This window comes from Tenebrio molitor, chromosome 7 (assembly GCF_963966145.1).
Source record: "Tenebrio molitor chromosome 7, icTenMoli1.1, whole genome shotgun sequence".
In the NCBI taxonomy this organism is placed as follows: domain Eukaryota; kingdom Metazoa; phylum Arthropoda; class Insecta; order Coleoptera; family Tenebrionidae; genus Tenebrio; species Tenebrio molitor.
Window position 1 is genome coordinate 5,200,465 of NC_091052.1, and position 18,110 is coordinate 5,218,574.

The window sequence follows — 18,110 nt, forward strand, 5'->3', positions numbered from 1 at the left end:
TTGGTTTGAAATATTTTTCAGTTATGTTATTATAAGCGTCATATCAACTTGTGATGTTTTTCGTGACTTTCCATGCCAGTTCGTTTTCTTATCTTTTATGCAACATTCAATAAAAAACATCCGTGCATTCACAGTTATGATGGGTTTTACGTCAATGCTATTAATAATATTACTCATTTTACTTTCAAAGAAAGGCCACAAAATTTTCCTCCTGGTAATTAATTTTCTTAAAAGTAACACTAAAAACACCATTTAATAAATAATTTTAACTGTCAATGGTTAACATTTTGACACGCTTTTCCAACAGAATATGCGTAAAAGCAAAGGTCACGTTTAGGTACCAGATGTCTTTTATGGTACAAATATCAACATCATATTATCAGTCTCAGCATCGACACGTTTCAAGCATCATTATTTAGCACAGTATGGCAAAGCAGCACTAACGTTTTCGAAATCTGAATGCCTAATTTGGAGACCTCCGTCCATCACACTTGTTTTTTGTAAAAATGTTTCAGTCGGTGAAACCTGCACACGTCTAACTAAGTTATAAAAAGGGCACTGAAAAACATCATAACAATAATCATTTTTTATTAGTAGGTACAAATAACTATTTAACTTGATTCATCGTTAACATAAATTACAGATAACTTTATAAATAATAGAGCCGTTGGCAGAACTGGAAACTCTTCAAACTATCTAATTGTTGAAATCAGTCATCAGTTTTTTATAGATAGTTGCAGTAAAGATTATTTACAAAATAACTTAATATTAGATTGTACTATGTCCGAATAAACGTACAACTTTAACAGTTTATCGTATTTTGCCACTGGTGTATGACTATGAAATTCCATTAGTGTTTTTCAAAAAAATCTCAAACTTTTTTGATTAGCGGTGCAGAAACTCGCTGCTCGTTAACGTTAGAACTACTGAATTTGTAATCTCCCCCGTAGTGATTTAAAGAAAGAACTTTCGAAACAATATTTAAATCCTCTTGTTGCTTCCCTCGGATCAAGCCTGAATTATACAACAAATGATTTAATTGTTGATTCACAACGGGGGGTTGGATTCGATTGAACGTAAATGGTGGTGACGTGGCGGATTCGATGTTCGATCTGAAGAACCTATTGTTATTTTGCTGCTGCGACGGAACTTGATTGTAATAATTATTAAAGTTGTTAAAACCGTTAGAAAAGAAGTTTCCAGTACTACCCTCTTGCCTAAATACGCGATGATGTTTAGGTGCAGTTAGCGACAGCTGGGGTTGTATCGTAGGCACTAAATTAAAACTAGAAACACTACCCTCCAGTGGAGGTTGTTGGTGACTCAAGTAGTTAAACTGATGAAAATTGTCGGCAGTGGAAAAGGGCGAGCGAAAATCGATCGCATTTTTAACTGGAAGTTGTTGGGCGTTTAGCGGCAAAACTCCTGTCGGATGTTGATTAGAAGTAAAACTTAGACTCGGCTGGAACGAAACTAAACTTCCTTTAACCCTCGGCTTGTTCCCGTCGAACTCGTTTCTTTGCGTCGTCGGCTGGACACTAAAATTCGGATTGGTGACGGGAACAAACGGTTGACTGTGAAGGATGCGAGTCTGCTCTTCTAAAATCTTCTGCTTCTGAAGCTGCAACTGTTGCTGATGCAAAATCTGCTGTTGCCGAATCAAATAATTCTGTTGTTGCTGCTGCTGCTTCAGTCGTAAAATCTCCGCCTCCAGAGCTCTCTGCTTCTCCTGCAGCGCCAACTGCGTCCGTAACTGTTCTTGGTGTTGTTGGGTCAATGATTCTTGCTTGGGCAGTGTCGTGAATTTGGGCTCCTTCGTCTTCTGCTCGACTTTCTGAACATTTGAACGATAGATCGGTTCCACACTTTTAGGCAAACCCCGCTCGTCTTGATGAACAGTGAAGGCTGCGACCAAAGGGGCAGAGAAGAACTGGACGTCTTCAACTTTGGCTTCGCTTTCCTCAGTCGATGTGGTCGTCGTGACAGTTGTGGATTCTACTTTTGGAAGCCTGAAAAATTTTGTCGTGGCTTTCACCTCGTTTGAAACTAAATTTGGACTCTGGCTCTCGACTTTACTGTACAATTTGTTAGAAGCCGAAGTAAAACTGCTACTGGCGCTAGTGAGAATTTGTTCGGCTTCGTTCGACGAGTCCGTTTTGTATTTGTCAAGCGTTATGATGGGTTTGTGCTGCAAACCGTGGCTTCTCTGGACTACTACTATCGGTTTTGCGGTTGCTTCTTCTGTGGTACTTGACGACTTTGATGTAGTAGGTGTTGAGTCAGTGCTTGCGAAAAATGAAAGTGCAGATGCTGAAGCTTTTTCGACGACTTTATCACTTAAATCTAAATGTGGCAAGTTTTCCTGTGACAAGCGCTGTTTCTTCTCGTTTTCTTCGTTTTCTAATTCGGTCAAAGCTTTTAGCAGTGCTCTTCGCAGGTTTGCGTCTAAATTAGGTGACTGCTTGCCAGGTGGCTTGACTTCGTTTGTTTCTTCTTCTTTGGCGTAAGTCGTGGCCAAGACGAGAATGAAGAAATGTGCCTGAAACAAAGAGCGAGTGAAAACAAGAATGTCTATTCGTTTTAGTTACACATTAGCGACTTCGTGACAAGAGTTGTAAATTTCAAGGAAAGTTCAGCACAATGTGGGAAAGTTTAGACTTAATGAAGTCGCACTGTTACATAGTTAAAAAAATTAAATAGATAGAGAAGAATTTATTTGCTTGCGTTGCGTAAGACAGTTATCAAATCTGTATTAGAAATGCTTGAGGAGAAAAGTGTCCGGTTTCGTCAAGACGCTTATTTGTGAATAAATTTTGGGTAACAATATGGTTATATAAATTAGTGTGGAAGTTGTGTTGATTAAAATATCAATGGAACGGTGCAGAAATCGAACCAAAGTGAAAAGAAAGTTCGTTCATATTCGAGGAACACATGGACGAAATACGAAAACGGAAAATATCCATATATCAATAAAAAGCAAGCATTCCGTTTGTCTGAGGTCGAAGAGAGTTTCCGATTCGAGTGAAAGCGATACTAAAAGCCCCATAACGCACTTTGCTACTGCATAACTACACCCGAGGGCCCCATTGACCCACATCCGGATATCCGACGAACAAGTGTCATCATCACTTTGTTGTTTCTGCCGGATTGACATATTATGAACGTGAACAAGGCAATGGGAGGACCCACTAAGTGTAATTAAGAAGTTTTGTGTGAAGTTTCAATGCGTTAAGGTATGCTGAAAATGCCGTGTCGAGCTGATCTCTCAGGGTCGAGGAGCTCTAGGCAGTCCTCGCATTGTTGGTAATGAAATCGAAGAAAGTTCCACAACAAAGCGCTAATTTATGCGAGTTTCGTCTGCAAATTACCGTTAATAATCCCCGAATTAATGGCAATTTTCAACGACTGCATCATAATCTTATGCACTTTTATGAAACGGAATTAATCTCTGAAATGTAGCGCTGGCGTTGACAAATTGCAACATATTTCAACTAAAATCATTAGCGTTAATAACTCACACGTTTTGTATGAAAGATTAATTGTGAGCATGGAGATGCCTTCATCTCGACCGAGACAGAACCTCTACTTCCTTAATTACAAAAAAACGCGATTTTGCAACGATCATTCAATATTTGCAATTTACGAAAAGAGGAAATTCTTAATTGAACCGGATCTTAGTTTCGCAACTTGAATAAATCCCGTAAACTTCGTGAAGTTTTAATGAATAACACGAAACCTATAGTTTGCTTATTTACATTCCGGTTAACAATGCCGCCTCCACTGTCCGTTACAAGATACGTTAATTGTCTTTTTCCCCTTTCCTGAATGTAAACTGAACTGACACACTTTGAATATAAATCGTTCAACTACTAACGTAGCAGGTGCAGCCGGCAAAATATTGCAAAAATCTAACAACCATTTTTAAATTCGTTTTGATTTGAATCTCGTTGCTGGAGTCAGAATACGAGCAGCAATTATTCAAATATAAAGCAGTGTGCAGTGCATAACTAATTTGCAAGTGTAAGTATTAAAACTGATGTTTACTGTGATAAAATGTGTTATTTACTTAATTACTGAAATTATGATGCCACGTACGGTTCTTTTTACTTTTCTTTTTTTAGGAATCAACGGAATCAGCAGAACGGACGACTCACTCGAAAGCTTGCTTAATTTAAATTAAAATAAAATTGTGTTTACTGAGTGAAGACAACGCCTTTTCCTTTTATTAAGCTAAAGTTCAAAGTTCGAAGAAAACAATTTTTTATTGTTTGGACTTGTTAGAAAGCGGTGCATCCTGTTGGATACCGCGTTTCTTGTCGTTTTCTACAGTGGCACCCAAAAATGGTCGACATTTATGTGTTTTTACAAATGGATAGAGTGGGTGTTCTTGCATCGATTCCTGTAACACTGAAGTCCTAGATTTCGTACCCTTTATGACATCGTACCGCGTCGTTTCACTCGACGAGCGTCATTGATTAGTAAATGAGTTGGGGGCAAATGTCTTGAAGCACTTCCCTCTAGTTTTCCAAAATGCCAATGTGCACGGGACATGTGAGAAAATAGAAACAGTTTTTTCCTACAGTTTGGAAAAGAAATGGAAACGAGTTTTGCCAGAAAAAGTTCAAACAGTAATATCTTCAAGAGAATTTATTGTAGTTCAGTTTTGCTCGCGTGCATCCTCGTGTAGAGATTATGATTACCTTCAGACAATTTTTTGGTAATAATAATAATAACGCAATAAAGCGTCCTCAACTTTCATGACCTTACTCGTCAGCTCGTCACCATCAATTTAAGGTACAATAATTTTTAAGACAATATGAATAAGTAATAGAAAGTTTGCTTATCTGACACGTTCAAGATATTGTCAACGAATCGATGATTAATAAAGATTAAGTTGAAAGCATGTCTAGAGGAACAATCTGTTGAAATTGATTGACCACTACGATGTCACATCGATTTCTAAACAATTAGCACAGATTCAATTAAAATTCTGATGTTCAAGTAACAGGTGAGTTCGTTAATTCACCAAATCAATTAGACGATACAGATAATCTTCCAGATGTTCAAATTCTCTCCGCAGTGATAAATTCTCGCTTTCTATTTTTTTTAACAAATACGCTGGTTTCAATGTTGAACCAAATCTGTTAGATCTAAAATTTAACCGACATTTATATTTTTTTTAAATGTAAAAATAACTTTCGAGATTTGCACTCAAAGTGATCATGACAATTCTTTGTACCTGCTTTCCAGTAATTGTCAATGTAAAGACAACAAAACAATTGAGCATTAGGTTTTGGAAGAATTCCGCTTAACTAATGTGTATTCAAAAATATTTGTGGTCAAGTTGTCTGGTGTTTGCTTTTGTTTCCATTATGTACAGTGCAGCTTCATAAACTGTCAAATAAAGAGAGGAAGTGGACGAGTAGCAAAACGAATATCATAAATAGTCGAAAGAGTTAAGAAAATAATATGAAATGAATTGAAAACTTCAATCTGTCATTTATCACAACAAATCAAGATAGACCAAAATGAGGTTATGTATCTGAAGGATATGTCAACTTAAAAGATGACCTACGTTTGTAAAAAAGAAAAACCACGAACTGCTGGACCACAAATTTATCTGAACACTCGTTGCTTGTTGGACTCGTGTATACAGTGTGAATTAGTTTTCCAACAAGCATTTTGTTTCATTTCATCAGATCTATTTTTTGTCCCCTGTCCTTGTGAACTTGTGTAAGCTGTGGCGCAAAAAGTGTAAATTTGAAAAGGTGATTGTATTGTTAGTCTTGGATTGTGACACTTTAAGGCGACAAAAAATGCGAAGAGGTATATCACAACGACGAAAAGTAGTTCATAGGTGATTATTATCAAATTTTAGTGAGGTTTGCAGGACAGCGGAGCCAGCAGGAATCGATTCGTAGGATGTTCAGGTGCGGTAAGAAACGCTCAAGTCCTGCAATTGTCCTTATCATAGAGATCAACGATCTCGGAAATGTCATCGGTGATTTATCGCAGGCGGTGACAAAACAATGAATATTTATAAGCGGCGGTACCGGGAAAGTGGTAGTGAAAATGGCAAATTCGAACAAACCTCGTACATTCCGTTCCCGAAGCCTACTCACGTATTTATTTCTTTTCACTCTCATTCGGTGCACGTCTGACCTCTGCTTGAACCCTCGCTCTTTACCGGACTTATTTCAACAACAGTCAGTCGATTTTTGCACAAAATCGGTCCTCGGACATGTGAACGCCCAATTTAACATTACCACCTGAGGCAAACATCATTTGTTATAATGTCATAATAAAAATAAATCGCCAAATGAAATATGATCCTCCAGTTAGGAATATATCACGCGAAATTTTCCAAGTCCAGTTCGCAGCATCGATAGCCCACTTTTTCTTTTCTCGTGGGCGTCATATTGATTTATTTTTTAATCCCCCATCTAGATCCCCATAAATCGCCCGTAACTTTTTTATGCTCGGACCGCACTAAAATTCGGTAGCTTCATATCATCACCCAGATTTCCTACTCCATTTTCACAACACGGCCAACAGTGATAAAAAGTTACTAAACATGTTGCGGCTCTTGCGGCCGACTCTGATGAAACAAAAGGTGGAAAACCTGGTCTTCAGTTAATTTGCATGATGGTATCGTTTCCTGGAATTCCTTTGTCTCATCAAAAAATAAAACATTTGAATACAACTCCGGTCGCAGATCTCTTCATCTGAGAAAAGTACCTTCGCACACCGGCGCACCTCAAGGTTGCCCTAGGGTGCCGTTGCTGTTGTCAAACATTTTTAGAAACCGCTAATTACATATTTACGAGTAAATTGTGAAAATCGCGAGTCGCACCTCGGAAATTGACCCTAAATGACATATGTGTACAAGAGAAACTATAAAGAAATGCATTTAAATGTATAACCATCACTTTCTCTGCGCTCATCTTCGAACAAATTGGGAACCGGCGGCTCCCAAACAGACAAGTGCGATTTTTCTCAAATGTCATGCGTCCGCATTTTGTAAATATTTATTGCGCACAAACAAAAGTTATGGACTTTCGATCGGCCGAAGACAATAGTTCTTGCGTCAGGCGTTGAGACCCATCGCGCACAATTTGGCACGTTTATTTTATCCGTCACGGTCCGAGTCTTCCGACCAACGTCTCAACTAATCTACTACAATAGAACCCGTCAAAAGCTCGATTTTCAAGAAGTTGGTTCTCATCCTGCAGAACTGAGTATTTCTGGGAGCGGAAAGTGTCACAGCAAGCGATTGTATTAGTGTTGAAGGTAAAAATGTACGAAAGCATCCTGTCGGGTTGACCCAGAGCTTGCAACACCCTTTTTAATTACCACCAAAGTTATTATTCGTGTCACTGAGTGACAAGACAATGCTATTATGCACCGGTGCGCTGGATTTCTTAAAGGTGTTAAATATGCAGCTTTTGGGGGTCGGTTTGTGTGGATAATGGGCTAATTAGGCGCCGCTCATGAGAAAAGGGAAATGAGAATGAAATCTCTATTTAATAATAATAATAAAATTAAGTGCTTTCTCTAGCTTCTAGCGAGTACACATCATTGACTACAATAGCAAATAAATTTCTAAGTTTGATACATTTGCCGTACTTAGATTCGCATTCCGAGTAGTACTCGTGAGGTGGTCGTTATTGGACCCTCCCAATTTTCTAATTATTGTTTTCCACTCAAAGCCTCACGATCGTCAGGTAATCACACATCGGTAGTAAATTCTAGTCAAATTAAACCCAAAGCTTGGTGGGCTATTCAGAAACCACCGAAAAATTAATTCTTTTATTGATATCCACCCCCGTCCATAATCGTGGAAATTCATCAAACATTTGCCTACATTGTACACTCAACTTTTCCCTCCGACTGCTTCATTCTGATTAAACAAAACTAACCGCCACAAAGTCTTCTGTATCGGTCGCAATTAAACTTAAACAATCCATCCGTTAATGTGGTTAGTTTTAATGAGTGATCGTTTAGAACGGGAATGTTAATTAAAGACTCATAATTACCCAACGCATTGCGGTGCAGTGAATAGAAATGATCCAAGGAAGACACTGTGGAGCACCCACCAACACTGTCGGTCAAAGACTGAAGAAGAAGTGATATTCAGCGAGATTTCACCGGTGAAGATCAGCACTATACCGGGGTATACGCATCTTCGCGACTGACCCCCTTATTATTTTAAAAGAGTGTGATGGGCACACCTACCTGCTAAATTCGTATTCAAGACTGTGTCCACTGATGCGCCTTTTAAATTGCGTTAATAAGATTTTCTCCGGAGAAATTAGGGTACATATTCCGTGCCGATTGGAAATCGATTTTCGATTAAATAATGTCTTATGTAAAATTTTGCCTAATTTTGAAGAGCTTTTCGATGTAGACACTTCGCAATCTGGTCCAACAGAACAATTTCAAATTTTCTTGTACCAATTGGCAATTCCAAACTGGTGGGAAGTATCCGGTAGTTCTCAATGACAAGCTTAAACTACTGAAAGTATACTTAACGATATTGCTCAGACCCTTGAACCAGAACAATACAAAATTAAATCTAGTTTCCCACTTAATTTTATTCCTATTAAAAAATCATTTTGCTTTCTTTCTTTTCCCATACGATCGAAAAACAGATACGGTATCACGACTTTGTCACACAAACATTAACTGGAGCAGCTATCCTGCTGATAAAATCCTTGCCCTATTTTATTCTCGTTTCAAATTATGTCATTTTACGAGTCTTCCTTTTTAGAAAGTAAAAATAGTGAAATGTTCTGCTATTTGTCTCGACCCACTCCTCGTCATTCAGAACCTTGCACATCCACCTATTATATTTCTAAACTGTCATTAGTTATTACTATTATTATTGTTTATAGTTGTAGTATTATAACTCACTGACAGGAGGTTGGCCAAGTGGCTATATATCTAAACTGTACACAGATAAGGTGTTATTTCATTCCATTACGAATTTATTTAACAATGAAAAAATAATTTATTCGTTATGAAACTTTCATGAATCGATTCCTACCGTCTCGTACTGTTACAAATTTTAGAAACCATTCTTTCGAACTATAAAATTTTGATATACCGAAGAATAAAATAATAAATGGCGAACAATTTCTAAACTTTCATCCAATTTTCTTTATACCGTCTAAAAGTGGAAAAGTGTTTTGTTATTATACCACTACAACTTTACTTGCTTTATATGAAGGCAGTAAAACCAGCAGTATAACATAACAGCTGTTTAAAGACATGTAATATAAAGGAGTTTATGGGCAAGGCTTGAAGGAAACTATCGACCAAATGGTGAGAGATAAAAATATTTCAAGCTACAGTGCTGACTTTTTAGTTTTTATAATTTACTCCTAAACATTTGTTTGGCTAGGTTCACAATAAAGCATAAATAAATTATCTGTAAATGGCAAATTGTTAAAATTGAAAGTGGTGCGATAAAATTATTTCAGAAGCGACTCATGTAGGTTCAAATTTCCTTATGAAGATATTTATTCCGATGATATTTCTAAAGGTTGAAATTGTGAGGTTATGTCAGCGGCTACTTTATCAAACTTAAATAAATCTGATGTTTTACGATCCATTCGGTCATAAATTACTACAAAAATGTCTTAAATAATGCATGAAATGTTGATAAGGTAGTTGTAAATTGGTGTAGTTCTCGTAAAGGCTGGATAAACAATGAATTAGCAATGACGATAAGTGATGTAGTATTAAAAGAGATTTGTCCTCTGACCTCATGTTCGTTGTATCATCATTTGATTAATTGTCCGATGGGCTATTAACACATCACTGAAAAATTGATAGGATAAAAATAGACAGCAACTGTCGGGAAATCAATTTGAGTTTTCGCCTCTGAAATTCCTATTGAGCGCCATAAAAAATGTCGTGTTAATCTTGAAACTCTCTCTATTTTTGCAAACAATGCCGAAATGAACCACCGAACAGTCTAAACTGCAACAAACCAATTTTTTCTCGTGTTTGTAATTTTTGTGTCTATTTCACCTTATTAAGGTCACGAGTGAAATTTAAAACGTTGCGAGTGTACTTAGCATACCGTTGTATTCGTGATGAGCGCACTTGGACGAGATTAAATTGAAACCAATTATCAGTTTAGCGTTGAACTAACAAGTCTGGAAAATTGCTCGTAAACGTCGTCACTTTATAACACCGTAAAAGAGCGAAAGACTTTGGGGGTGCTCGAGCTAGGAGCGACAGCTACCAGGAACTGTAATCACAAAGAAATGCTCTAAAGATTGATGAGGCTAATTTATAAATTTCGCCTTTTAAATGTTGCCACATACCTCGCTAGTGCACGCTGATGGGAACCATCTGCGGATAAAGCAGTCGATCCAACTTTTGCTTCTTCACGGCGGATTTCGGGGCGCCGTGGCCTGGCCGTCCCCAGAACCCGTTACAAGTGTCGAAATGGTGGCGGCCGGTTTCGTCGTCTTCCACTTTCATTTCCTGGAAAATCAGTACAGTAATCGATAATGCACGAATGCAAGAAATGCAGCCACGTGCGCTGTCAGATAAAGCGAAAATAAATCTGTCATTGCACCGTATTTGCATAAAGCCATAAATCCGTGGATTCGTGGCGGTTGGTAACAAGTTGCGCCTTATCACGAATGGATTTTACCTTAAGTTTTTGTTGTTTGTAATCCATTTGCTGTGTTAATTCCCGCAAATACGAGGAGCCTTGCCTGTTCCAGAGCGTTGACAGACTGCAACGGCCGTTATTTAATTCGCGTGCAAGCTTACCAGACAAACTTACTTTATTTTCTTCAGGTTGGTAACGTCTGTAGTGTCGAGGGGGATTTTCACAGGGTTGCGTCTCTGTTTCGCCAAAATTGGCACTAACTCAATTCCGTTTTCCTTACCGTTCGGTAAGGGAGAGAGTTTTCTGTTCTTTGAACCAACATACACGTTCTTACAGGGGTAAAAAATGGGATCAAACTTCCTTGCTTTATTCTTTACGTTACTTTTAGTTTTCTCTAATTCTTTTTGCGTCTTATTCGCCTCACTCAGTTCGATATCTAGTTGTTTCAGTCTCTTTTCGGTCGACCAACCCTACAATTGAAACCGACAAATGTCACATATCCTCGAATCGCTGTGGGTGGCATTTGTACTTTTATGTCTATTACTAATAAAAATTAAATTTATTGCTAGCGCTTGGCACACTTTCCAAATAAAAAAAAATGTCAGCAAGCTACACATGACAGTGTGTAGCTTACCAAAGATTTTAAAAAATTCAATCCGATTGTGTTAGGTTTTCTCCAATTAAAACCACCTGGTCCTTGCTTGCCCCAGGGAGGTGTTTTCGAAAACTTCAAAATGTGTCAAAATTCGGTTATAGCGCCGTTGACAGACTTACTTGTTTTTGGAGGATTTCTTCATCTTCAAAACTCTGTCTTTCCTCATTTCTCCGTTTTTCTTCGACCTGTTTGTCTTGAAAAACAAAAAAGTGTTTGCTAAAAATTGTTTGCACAACTGGCAAAAACGAGAAAGTTAACATGGCATTAACACCGTGTCTGTTTATTTTGAAATAATGCTATGATTGTCTTAAGTCAATAATTAATCTCTATTGACGTCTAACAAAGCCGTATCAGTTAAATTATTAGGTAGTTACCACAATAAATACGTGTAACTCAATGTTTGTGGCGTAATCTCTTGTTAAGCTTCAATCAAGAGATTTTTATTTATCACGTATAAAGACAAGATGACAGAAACATATTGTGGTGCCGAGCAGGAGGTACTCAGTTCTGCAAACCCTCCAGTGATAGGTTTCTTTATCATCTTCATCATTTTATCGTAACTCAACGCATTAAAAAAATCATCAATCAACGTGTTAATGTCAAATCTGTTATTAATGCTAACAGAAACCGGTTCACAGTGTAGTGAACCACACAGGAATCGAAGAAATGAGATGGCATTTGAAGCAGATACTTAATTGAGATGTTCTCTCCGATTCCGGTGAAATGGGAAGTGCAAATTCCACCTTGCGTAACCAGTTTCCAAGAACCAAGAAACCAATTGAACCCATTTTGACACGAATTTAGCGATGACCAGAAGTGAAACAAGTTGTCCTGAATATGGAAAATTTGAAAAAACGACTTGTGCGTGTCTCATAAAATAAAAATATATCGAGTCAACTTGTTTACATTTCTGATGAGATTAGCTTTCTCCACAGGATGTGGTGTGGCTTATTTGAATGCTGCGGGACGTGATCTATGAATGAAGAACTGCGTAATGTCATGTGCGTGAAATTTGGACAGTGTCACTTTCTTCAAAACAAATATTTTTTGGATTGCACAGGTGTTAATGTTGATCATTAGTAAAAGTGGGTGTCGATAATGATTATTATTATTGACTGTTGTCTTTTTTGTTTAAATCGAAATCATGGCTGGTCTAATGATCACATCCCGTTATGGACAATGATGTCCTTCAGTAAAAGCTTAACTTACGGAAAATTTACGATCGCTTGTGAATCCGTTAACAAATAATTAATTTAAATAAAAAGAATATTAAACCTGGGATTAAGAAAGAAAAAATACCATAAAACAGATTTTATGAGGCACACTTATGCAAAGTTATTACGAAGGTAAACACTGCCCGTAGTTGCTAAATATCTCTGGAATCTATTGTATTTCTTAATGTGTGCTGATTTACACCTCCCTTCGATGTCTTTGTTAAGCAATTAAACTGTAAGTCCGCAACATTCCAAATTTGGCGTACCACATTTTTTAATAATTTTCAAAAGTGGGTCTAGGTGGAACGAAAATGTTGAAAATTGTCTAAATCATACAACTAATTGGTGCCTGAATGATTTTGGATTTAGTAAATACAAACCAATTGTTAAAGCGTTATGTCACATTTTCAGTTTTCATTTATAGGTATTTAATTTTATATGAATTGTAAATATGTAGTATTTCATTTTTAAAATTAGAGAACATTTTATGAACGCAAAATATTAGCCGTTCACGATTGTTTTAAACACGCAGCAGACCAAGATATTTTTTGTTAGGTTGGCGTCAGGTCCTGTCATATGACGTTTCATTGTTAAATATTCGTCTTATTGTCAATTCCGTAATTGATTTAGTGCAATTCAATTATAACCTAAAATAGATTTATTATGCCAAATCACAATATTGCCAACTAAAATGTCAGATTTTCATAGACAGTCCGAATTTAAAACAATCGTGAATGCTGTTCTTTTTTATACGTTGGAAATGTGTGTAAACAAGATGTGAATCAACATTGTGATTTCCTGTCTGTCTACCATTAGAATATAACTTGTGTTTGCACACTATTGATCTGAAAATCAATGAATAGTTAAATCACGATTCAATACGCTAATTAACAGGGAAGTAATAAAATGGCGCGTGAAAATGACACGAACCTTTCATTACCTACATCAAGATTATGCGTAATGCGACGAACATAAAATATTTGTGCACGTATTTTCGAAACGATAAATTTTATTGTACGCCAAACATAACCGAAAACCTGCATTTCACATTAAAAAAGTTGTCTCTAACTTTCCCAAAAGAAAATAATGAGATGGTATCGCTGCATCCAAATTTGCAATCAGTCTCGGCAAAATTGAAACAATGTATGCCGAACTAATATTTATGAAGTAATAATATTTCCCACCGCCTCCAGGTGAACTATTGGAAATTTTGTGGTCACGTTCTTTCTCACTGAAGCAAATTAGGCTCGTGGAGTCGTAGGTGGATATATTTTCTACCCTTTGGGGCAACGATTTGTTACGTAAATAGCTCAACATGGTAGACGTTGCAAAAACTGCCAACGTACATTTAGTAGAATAGAGGAACCGCAAATTAGAGTTCCTTTGAACTCAGACTAATTATGTTTCCTCAAGTACCTCCGAAAATCAATTCGAGATAATCATTATTCACATTTACGCCCACACTTTTTCAGTGGAGGTAATTAATAAGGAAAGTTAATTAATTCGAGCTAATTATGTTTCTGGTAATTAAAAGATCTCACTTTGAGCAAACATAACGTGTGTAATTCTTGACATCTGACCTAGTTCCTTTTTGTATTCCTCTTGAGCCCGCTTGGTCGTCTTATACCTCAGAGTGTTGTCCACACACCTCCTCAAGTCGTGACCAAACTGAAATCGCAGCATAGGATCTTCGTGCATCCTTGTGACTTTCTTCCCTGTGTTTGACACCATAGGAGCGCCTCCCCCGCCTCTACCTAGGTCCAGAGTGCCCACAAATCGTTTCGCCTTAATCACACAATTGTCACAATCAATACTCCAAAGCTTGAAAGCAACCTACGTTCATGTAATCCGTGTTAGGGAATAAGCCTTGCAATCGTAAATTCCTGAAACCCCTCGGTTTCATGTCGGTGGCATGACCGAAAGGACAATACTTCTCCAACATCTCTCGCATCTAAAAAGCTTCACTACCACTGTCACTACACAAAAAACAAACAAATTACCTCTTGTTGTTCTTGCAATTTCTTCAGTCGTGCAAATTCTTGTTGCTTCTTCCATAATTGTATACCTTCCCTGAAAATCCGTTCGCCTAAAGCTTTCTTGTTCGATGTCGATCCGTCAACTAACATGTTTTATAATTTCCTGCCACGTTTTACTAGAAATACAATTATGTTATTGGTGTGCGTGAAATCGGTGTGCTCTATCGTCGCAAAATTGTTAATGAAAGCAACAAAGGAAATCAACTTCGGGAAGATGAAATGTAGAATACGATCTGTTCGTGACGGGCACCGATTTCAAAACCCCTGGAATTCATGTGGCGGAATCCCCAACCCCGTCCCCTGTCAGACAGTCATTCAAATATTGGAACCGTTCGTGAGGACCTACGATTCTAATCGGGATGGTAAGTAAAAATAGTTCGCAATAAATTATAAGTAAATTAGATATGCCAGGTAAACTGCAGATATTTATTCGATCGTTATGAATAATGCGAAAATATTTTTTACGTCTAGATCTGACGTTTGATAGAACACGAAGTACACGAAGATGACTGTGACTTAAAGAGAGCTTGGAGTCCGTCAACATTATAAATTGGAATGAAAAAGTTGCACGGAAACGGGGACGTGTTGGTCTTTTAGCCGAAATAAGACAATTAATTTGTTTATTTTTAGAGAAAATTACATAAAACATTCGCAAATCACGTCACAAAATTTTAGTTCTTGAGACTGAAGGACGAAAACACATTCTTTTTCTAATCTCTTGACAATTTAAACATCTGAAGACATTCTAAATTTCCTCTAGAATTTTAAGTTAACATTATGTAATTGAAAATTAACCCGTCTTTCTTATTGTTAATTAATTCAATTAAATGAAAACTTTGTCAAGCGAATATATTTTTCTGAAATCGTTAGTAAAGTAAGAGAAACAGTAAAAACGTAAAACGAAATCGGCAGTGAAATATCGTTTAGTGACTATTTTGTGTAAATTTGGTTGCATATTATTGTTAATACATTTTTAATAGTCGGCAAATGATTATTCTTTCCCAAGGAAGGTGGTCAATGTCTGTTGCCTAACTTTACTGTACATTACCTATTTTAATATTAAATTATATTGCAAATTCGTGATGTCAAAAAAAAAAAAGAACACCACGACACTGAATTTATGTTTTATCGCTCATGTGTTAAATAATTGACTGACAAATAACTATTAACTGTGAATTATTTTTTTATTGTATCTGACAAGATAATTTTCGTTGAAAATAAATTAAAAAATTATCTAGTGAACCGGGGCATCGTTCGCGTTCCGGTTTTGTCAGAGTTCTTTGCCCGCTCATTGGTCGACCAATGAGCGAGCTCCGTTCGCGCCACGTGTCGTCCCAACTTTCCAATAAATAGGAGACGCCGGCCGAAAATCGGTCCACTTTCGTTCACGCTCTAAACGTGTTCGTTTCGTTCACTCCTCGCCTCTCCCTCTACAAAAAAGGCTGCGGTTCCGTAAAAACGAGCTGGACAAAAAGACGACGCTCTTCTTCGAGACGACCTGCATCTCGAGAGCTCTTTTCAGAGTTACTCCGGCGTGGAAGAGGCATCGGTCCACAAATCGACACCTGTCCCGAAATTGGATTCGACAGAGGTATTTACTGGTTAATTAATTTTTCTCTTTCGAATGATGAAAATGTCAGAATGTATGTTGTCGTAAACGGAAACAAAAGACAACACCGTCAATACTTGACTCTGTTTTGAATAAAAATAACATTGATAAAAAATTCTTGAGAATTAGGGATTGTTTTGAGATTTGAGCATATCTGTTTAATTTTCAACAAAACAAATGCACTAACATTGTTAAGAAAAAATCTTTCTTCAACTGAATGTAAAAAGGTACAAAAAATGCGCACATTTTTTTTTGTCGTCTTGTTTTACTTCCTAACAGGGTTATCAGTTATCACAGAATCTTAAAAAAACTTGCATAAAATGAGAGAGTACCACACATTAAATTTATTACCAAAAATTTCCAAATTATGTATTCTTTAGTTTCTGTTTTATACAACTGACCTATTTTAATTGACTCATGCTGTATTAAAAAACAAGTGTTGTAATATAAGGCATTGTCTTAACGTACAAGTCTAAAAGAGAGTGTAACGACCGAGTTTTTCAATGGACGAGTGCGTTAAAGACGTGCGTATGAACGTGTGTTTTATACACCAATTTTTCAGAGAATTAATGAAAAAAAACGTGAAAAAAAAGTTAAAAAAAATTGCTGTGATCCAGTTTGGTAAATTTAGTTTGTATATGTTGGCAGCAAGTTTCAAAGGCTACTCGTTAAAATCGCTCAAAAGTTTGATGTTCGAATGTTCAAATCTACATATTTTATCGACCATATCTGTATCATGAATACCAATTTTTGTTGGTGAAATTTTACTGAAAACAATGCTTTAATAAACTCTCTTAAAACATTGTTTTTTAGTTAAAACAGGTTAAAAAAGTGCTTTAAGAATAGCCTTAAAATCCCAAAATAGAAAAAAAGTATGAACTCTCATAGTTGTATGCAACCAACAATACTCATAGTCTTACTCTAATAAAAAAAAATTATATAAATAAAATTTAAATGTTTGTTGGTAAGCGAATAACTTGATAACGATTGGACGAATTTGTTTTTTTTTTAATGTTCGTAATAGTCCGAACGAGGTTTTTAGGAAAAGAAAAATTGGAAAAGTTGCCAGGAAAATTGGAAAATTCAGGAAAAACTGAAAGTGCTTTTTTCTATGAGATTTTTGTATGAATTCAAGACCATAACTCGGGATTCGAACGATGGATATGCGAAATTCTTTTTTTGTTTTGTTCGTTATGGTCTTGGAAAAGTTTTTCAGGAAAAAACAATCGGGAAAAATTGCAAAGAAAATTCGGACAAACTGCAAAAATTATAATAATTTTTGTATGCATTCTCGATCATAATTGGCGACAGGAACGACATATGTACCGGGTGTATTATGAAAAATCTTTGGTGCTATAACTTTGCTGATAAGTACATACGTTAAACAATAATAGTTTATTTGACGAGTTTGTGTGTAAATTGGGCCTTTTTTGGCACTCGTGGGCCTTTAAAGCGCTCGTTTCACCCAATGGGCCATTTTAAAACGCGAGTGAAATGAGCGTTTTAAAGGCCCACGAGTGCCAAAAAAGGCCTAATTTACACACGAACAAGTTGAATACAACGTTTTTTTGTTCGACGAGCCCCTTAAAGGCTCCAAATCGCTTAAAACCTTTAAAATTAGCTTGACGTTTCGTTTTGACAAGTTGTGACATTTATCAAAATCCGTTCACATAGGAGAAAATTCTCAAATTCTGACAGTGTCGAACAAAAAAAATCCTTTTAGAAACACTAGCCCGACATGCTATTTTTTTTTTAAATTATATTTTTTGACAGACGGCAGCTAACTTTGTTTTTTTAAGTTGCTTCATTAGGTATTTTGTGTAGTTAATTGCAAATTGCAAACTTTGTGTTTTTTCATCTCTTTCGGTTTGATGGTGATTAATAAACAGAAGCTACATTACAAAAAAGTATTTATTTTTTGTTTCTGTTATGTTACCATAAATAGCAATCCCAACAAAAAGTCATA

The 18,110-nt window shown here is 36.7% G+C and overlaps 1 protein-coding gene across 2 annotated transcripts; it reads right to left on the reverse strand.

Moving 5' to 3' along the window:
• Positions 1 to 571: 571 nt before the first annotated feature.
• LOC138134568 (putative uncharacterized protein DDB_G0271606) lies at positions 572 to 14,685 on the reverse strand. 2 transcript variants are annotated; one of them, XM_069052911.1, is made up of 8 exons: positions 14,500 to 14,685; positions 14,337 to 14,450; positions 14,080 to 14,284; positions 11,405 to 11,478; positions 10,805 to 11,100; positions 10,670 to 10,754; positions 10,335 to 10,497; positions 2,404 to 2,539 (listed from the first exon to the last, which is right to left on the reverse strand). In XM_069052911.1, exons 1-7 carry the CDS (start codon positions 14,623 to 14,625, stop codon positions 10,339 to 10,341), a joined length of 1,059 nt encoding a protein of 352 aa, XP_068909012.1. In that variant the 5' UTR covers positions 14,626 to 14,685; the 3' UTR covers positions 2,404 to 2,539; positions 10,335 to 10,338. The 2 variants fall into 2 exon arrangements, with proteins under 2 accessions (XP_068909011.1, XP_068909012.1); XM_069052910.1 differs by lacking the exons at positions 10,335 to 10,497; positions 10,670 to 10,754; positions 10,805 to 11,100; ... (2 more) ...; positions 14,337 to 14,450; positions 14,500 to 14,685 and adding an exon at positions 8,037 to 8,193 and having other exon boundaries at positions 572 to 2,539.
• Positions 14,686 to 18,110: the final 3,425 nt, after the last annotated feature.